At 45.3% G+C, this 6,337-nt stretch overlaps 1 protein-coding gene across 2 annotated transcripts; it reads left to right on the top strand.

The window, feature by feature from the left end:
- Positions 1 to 391: 391 nt before the first annotated feature.
- Positions 392 to 3,380, top strand: LOC127781643 (putative disease resistance protein RGA1). 2 transcript variants are annotated; one of them, XM_052308643.1, is made up of 2 exons: positions 392 to 666; positions 753 to 3,380. In XM_052308643.1, the coding sequence occupies exon 2, from the start codon at positions 769 to 771 to the stop codon at positions 3,355 to 3,357; it is 2,589 nt and encodes an 862-aa protein (XP_052164603.1). In that variant the 5' UTR covers positions 392 to 666; positions 753 to 768; the 3' UTR covers positions 3,358 to 3,380. The 2 variants fall into 2 exon arrangements, with proteins under 2 accessions (XP_052164603.1, XP_052164602.1); XM_052308642.1 differs by having other exon boundaries at positions 748 to 3,380.
- The last annotated feature ends 2,957 nt before the right edge of the window (positions 3,381 to 6,337 follow it).

The following is a 6,337-nucleotide window of genomic DNA, read 5'->3' as shown; positions in this document are numbered from 1 at the left end:
GGATTTTGAGTTTTTGCTTGTAACGTTTGACCGCTCGTCTTATTCAAATTTTTTTTAAATTATTATTTATTTTATTTGTGACTTACTTTATTATCCACAGTACTTTAAGCACAACTTTTCGTTTTTTATATTTGCAAAAAAATTGAATAAGACGAGTGGTCAAACGTTGCAAAGAAAAACTCAAAATCTCTTATATCGTAGTACAGAGGAAGTAACTAGGAGTATCTTATTTACTACTGATGTTGATAACTAATCAATTGCAATAAGTAACGTGTTAGGTTAGTGTGGACATAGAAAAAAATACTTAGTTTTAAAACACATATCACAATTTTTTTATAGCATTGCATGTGGACACACTCTGCTAATATGCTTCTTGCTCCATTTACTTTAACAAGTAGTCATTGTGCCCTGCAGCCTGTCTTATTTCAAAATATAATATTGGCAAGGGAGACAAACCAGGCTGTCAGGGTTCTCAGGCCTTATCAGGAATCATAGTTGCCACACACACACACAGACATACAGAAAGTGTTGCAGCATGTGCCTCAACAATTTCCTTGTTCCAGCAATCCAGGGTCGCTTTACCTCCCCTGCCTGAACACTCTATGCTGCAGGTCAACGCAAGCTCAATCGAAGTGCTTCAACACCTCCAGCCATCTCCATTTTCAGGTACTGGCGTTCGATCTAAATGTGTTTCCAGGACTTGCATTGGTATCTGCAATTTATAAGACCTCTAAATTTGTTCTGTAGATCAGGCCACAAGCATAGACGATGGGGACAATTTTAGTGTGTTTGTCATCCAAATGTTTAGAAAAGCTGGTTGGGATACTGCGGGAGGAATTTGTGAAGACATTATTTGTGAGAAGAGATATCAGGAAGCTCCGTGAATCTCTGAAGTACTTTGATTCTGTTTGTGAAGATGCCGATGCTTTGGCCTTGGAAAACAGAGTGACAGGAACATGGTGGAGTGATGTGAAGGATGTTATGTATGATGTTGACGACATTGTAGATTTTTTGAGAGCTCACTCGTACAAGCAGCGAAGTTGTGATTGTGTCCTGTTCTCTAGGCTGGCACAACTTCCACTTGATTACAGGATTGCCAGAAGAATCAAATATGTAAATGAAAGGCTTGTGCAAATCACAATGAACAGCAAGATGTTTGTTCCACTGGCAGTGAGGAGTCCTCAAATTCTCCAAAGAAACGGTGTTTGTAGGTATGTGGCTGCTTCGGTTGATGAACTTGATGTTGTCGGAAGAGAAATCAAGGAAACTACTGATGATATGGTTCAAATGATCATTGGATGTGGCCATCAGAGCACCATATCAGTTTACGGGATCCTAGGGATGGGAGGAATTGGCAAGACAACTTTAGCTCAGAAGATATACAATGATGGAAGGATAAGGGAGAGATTTCACCATGTCCTTATATGGCTGTCAATTTCTGAGAGCATCTCAGAGACTGACTTGCTGAAGGAGGCCATTGAAAAGGCAGGAGGACAGTCTTATCAGGGCAAGAGTAAGGACCAACTTTTACAAGCTCTACTAAATTGTATCACTGAACAAAGTATCTTCCTTGTGTTGGATAATATGACAAGTTCACATATCTGGATTGATCTTCTTCGGTCTCCAATAGAGAGATGTGCGGATGCCCATGTACTTGTTACCACAAGGAGCCGTGACGTTTTGTCACAGATGAACGCGATACATGTTCACAAAGTGCACAAGCTAAAGGAACATGATGGCCTGGAACTTCTTATGAAGAGATCATTCCGAACCGAAGACGAAATAAATGTATTCGGTGATGTTGGATCACAGATTGTCAAGAAATGTGATGGGCTTCCCCTTGCCATCAAGGCCGTTGCAGGTGTCCTGTCCTCGAAGGCAACAAAGGAAGAATGGGCAAGAGTCCTGGAGAGCAGATGGTGTTATGAAGGACTTCCAGAAGAAATACAAGGCCCCTTGTATTTAAGTTACAGTGACTTATCCCCACAACTTAAGACCTGTTTTCTCTGGTGTGCCTTGCTGCCTCAAAATTTCCATATTCACCGTGATGTCACTTACTACTGGATTGCTGAAGGCTTTGTGAAGAAAGAGGGCAGCAGGCCGATACATGAGGTAGCTGAAGATTACTACCACGAGCTAATCATGAGGAATCTACTGCAGGCAAGACCAGAGTACATAGACAAGGGAATTTCTACCATGCATGATCTACTAAGGTTGCTTGGCCAATACTTGACAGGGGACGAAGCCATGTTCATGGATGAGGAAAATGACGAAACCCCTCCAAATGTTTGGCGTTTAGCGGTTGGCAACGCCGTTGAGGAAATACCTGGTATACAAGACCAGAAAAAACTACGGTGCGTCCTAGTTTATTACCACGACGCATGCAGATCAGTCAAGAGGGACATTTACAGGAAGCTGGAGCATCTTCGCATCTTAATTCTAGTTGGAGCATGCCTCCAGAGCATACCGGAGTCAGTTGGGCACCTGGTGCTGTTGAGGCTGCTGGATGTCAGCTATAATGAAGAAATCAAGCAACTTCCGGAATCCATCGGAAACCTTACCTTCCTTGAATACCTTTCAGTGTCTGGTTGCCTAAAATTGGCATCGCTGCCGGCGAGTCTGATGACACTGTCCACAATAAGCTTCCTCAGTATAGGTGGCACAAGACTGACCCAAGTTCCCAAAGGGATCGGTAATTTCCGACGCATGGATAATCTTCGATCAGTTTTCCAAGTTGGTACTAGAGGGTTTCGATTGGATGAACTAGATAGTCTCTCCAAGATACGGCGCCTCTTGCTGATCAAGCTGGAGAAAGCCTCACCGCCAGCTTCACCCGTGTTGTGCAACAAGCGTCACCTCAAAGAGCTCGGCATTAGCTGTACAATGGGTGAAGAAGCTGATTGTCGAACAAGCTATGAGGACAATGAGGTGAAGAACATCGAGGAGATCTACAACAAGCTCTGTCCATCACAAAACCTGCAGTACATCTTTATAGATGGGTTCCCTGGTGGCGTGTTTCCAGAATGGTTATCTTCAGAGCCGCAGGACACACTACCGAACCTAGCTCATTTGCACTTCAACCACTGCATATCTTGCCCAGAGCTTCCGCCCGCAGGCCAGCTACCAATATTGCAGGTTCTTCATGTCAAAGGAGCTGATGCAGTTGTGAGCATTGGCCATGAACTCTTTGGTAAAGGGGTAGTGTCTCCAACACATACCATTATATTTCCAAAGCTTGAGCTGCTTGAGATCGTTGACATATACAACTGGCAGAGTTGGTCGGTTAGCACAGAAAGCTTGTCTGATGGCATGTCACACCCTAAAAATCCCAAATATATAAATTGTTGTCTAAATTAGAATTATTAGAATTTATTTTAAAAGCCTAGAAGAGAAGATCTAATTTTAAATAATAAATTCCAATTTAAAATGGGGCCAGATAAAATTTCATTAAATACTTTGCTTAATTCTATAATTCCTAGATTTTTCGGGGATTTATTTGAGCTAAGGAAGTATTTTTAATAAATGGAATTGCATTTCATGAATAATTTAAATTGAAAAAGGTTTTTAAAAGTCTCTTTTGGCTTTGGGCCGAAAGACTCTCTCTCTCTCCCTCGGCCCAAGCCGGCCGCAGCCGCCCGCTCGTGCGCGCGCGTCCGCTCGCTGACAGGTGGGGCCCACCTGTCGGACTCGTCGTCCTCCTCGCGCCGCCGCCGCGCCCGAACCCTAGCGCCGCGCCGCCGCCGTCTCCTTCCAAATCCGGCCGCGCCTTTCCTTCTCCGGTGAAATCTATAGAGGGGAAATGATCTTCGGGACCTCCTCTACCTTTTCCCTTTTGGAAACTTCATCTAAATCGCTTTGGAAATTCGTGGATTCGATCTCGAATCGGATTCATCTCTTTTCCCGAACCCTAGAACTTTCCTTCGCGTCGCCGGTTGCCGTGGGCCTTCGCCGCCGCCTCCTTGCCCCTATAAAAGGATCACCAGGTCCTCCGCTACCCGTCGCCACCCTCGCCTTCGTCCGCCGCCGCCCGTAGCGCCCTAGCCCCGTGAAGCTTCGCGCCGCTGTCATCGCCGCCGCTCCAGCTGTGCATCACCGTCGCTCCAGTCGTCGCCGTCGCTCGGGGAGGCCGCCGTCGTGTTCACCGTCTCATTGCTGTCCTCGTCCGCCCCTCCGTCATCGCCGTAGACCGCCGGAGCACCGCCGTCGTCGTCAAGCCGAAGGTCGCCGCCGCTTCTTCCTCGTCGCCGTCGCCGTCCGTTGATCTTCCGCCGCCGTTTTGGTCACCGGTGAGTTCGCCGTGCCGTCCGCTACCCGTAGGTGCTCTCCGTTCGCGCCGCCGCACCGTCGTTCGCCGGCGAGCTTGCGCGCCCGAGCCGCTGTCACGCCCGGAATTTCTATCCAAAATTCCAAACGCTTAAATGTGTGTGAACCCTCGTCCAGGAATCAGCCGAGGCACACAATAACAAATTGATAATAGAGTACAATTATTACTCTAATTAATAAGCGAATAAAATGTCATTGCAGAGGTAGATAGTTCCTCTCAATCAATAAAGATCTAAGCAGCGGAAAAAAAGAAAAAGAAAAACGGCGCAGACGACTCCACCCCACAAGCAGCTTGACCAGGGCTACACCTAATCCTCCACACCATCAGCATCACTGTAGAACTCCTCCTCTGATGAATGATTGCAAGGTGAGTATATGACATACTCAGCAAGCCACGCAGCAAATATGCAAATGCACAGGATAACAAAGGATGGCATAGTAGGGTTTCATTTGCATAAACAGCATTTAATAAACATTTCAGAATTTAATAAAACAGTTAAGTAATAAGTAAACAATATTAATCCAACGCTATACAACATACCCTGTTGCATAGGCCCAACCATTCTGAACAACCAATCCCGGCTGCACAGTTCTATCTCCAAGCTAGGAATATACCATTCCAAACCAGGAGCTAATCAAATTATTACCACTTATAGCATCTTTCATTATGATGAGAGGTGTGAAAACTAATCACGAAAGACATTGTTAGACCCGCCCATAACCGCGGGCACGGCTATTCGAATAGTTTTACTCTGATCAGAGATGTACCACTGTACCCACAAGACACAGCCCCACAACATGTCACCATGCACCTCAATACCACCACGGTACCTCGGAAAGGAGCTGTGACAGTACCCCTCGCACAACACAATCCACCACAGCGCACCGTTCCTGGATCATAATCACCCCCTTATAAACAAGGCATGGACTCCCCAGCGACCCCCGTGGGCTTATCTCCGCCACTTCTCAGTCTGGTACCCCGCAATGAACCATGCTATACAAAAGGTAAAGCCATTGCCCACGCTGGCTTGTGGTTGGCACGGTTAATGTTTCACAACCGAAACTCATGAACCGGTCCTTAATTGTCATGAGCACGACCATCAGAACCATGTGCTCACAACCCACCATTATCAGGTTTTAGTTGGCAAATTAATTAATTAACCAATCATGAATAACCATCATGAGCTATCATTAAGCCATCATTAAATAATAGTGAGTCATAAGTTATCCCAATAGTGTGCTAAAGTTTCTAAGCATGGCTAAGCAATCATATCTAATATCTAGCTGAACCAATATATAAAGCCCAACTAGTCAAGTTATAATAACCCAAGGTATCAAGGAATAAAGTAAACAAGAAAAAAAGGCTATAACAAACAATAGGTTAATTCCACCCAATGACATTCGAAAATAAATGCAATAGTTGAATAGAAACAATAGCTTTAAACGGGATCAACATGCTCAAAGGGTTGTTTGGGATCTGTGTGACTTGCCTTGCTGGCCTTGGAACTCCTCAAATTCTTCTCCTGCGAAAACGAACTCTCCGGAAACGTCGGAATCTAAAGAGAAAAGAGCAAAAACACCAAAACAGCACATAAACAAGCATGAACAGTACATGTGGATATTTTTAACATGTAGATCTCAATTTTAGAAAAATTTAGAGACTTGAAACCAACTAAATCCGAGCTAAGATGAATTAGTTATGAATTTTCAAAGATTAAATCGGTTTAAAACACTTATATGGATTTTAATTGAATTATGACGCAATAATGAATTATTTTTGAAAAGGAAAAGAGGATTTATTGCGTCAGCGGCTAGGGTTTGCGGTGGACTGGGCGCACGATGACGTCATCTCCGGCGGCGGCTCGGGCACGCAAGCTCGCCGGCGAACGACGGCGCGACGACGCGAACGGACAGCACGGCGAACTCACCGGTGACCAAAGAAGCGGCGGAGGAGCAACGGACAGCGACGGCGGCGAAGAAGAAGCGGCGGCGACCTTCGGCTTGATGACGGCGA

The sequence above is a fragment of the Oryza glaberrima genome, chromosome 8 (assembly GCF_000147395.1).
Source record: "Oryza glaberrima chromosome 8, OglaRS2, whole genome shotgun sequence".
In the NCBI taxonomy this organism is placed as follows: Eukaryota; Viridiplantae; Streptophyta; class Magnoliopsida; order Poales; family Poaceae; genus Oryza; species Oryza glaberrima.
This window is presented reverse-complemented; position numbering and strand designations above follow the sequence as displayed.

Coding starts and splice junctions, on each gene's coding strand:
- LOC127781643 (XM_052308643.1), top strand. CDS start 769: ATGGGGACAATTTTAGTGTGTTTGTCATCCAAATGTTTAGAAAAGCTG.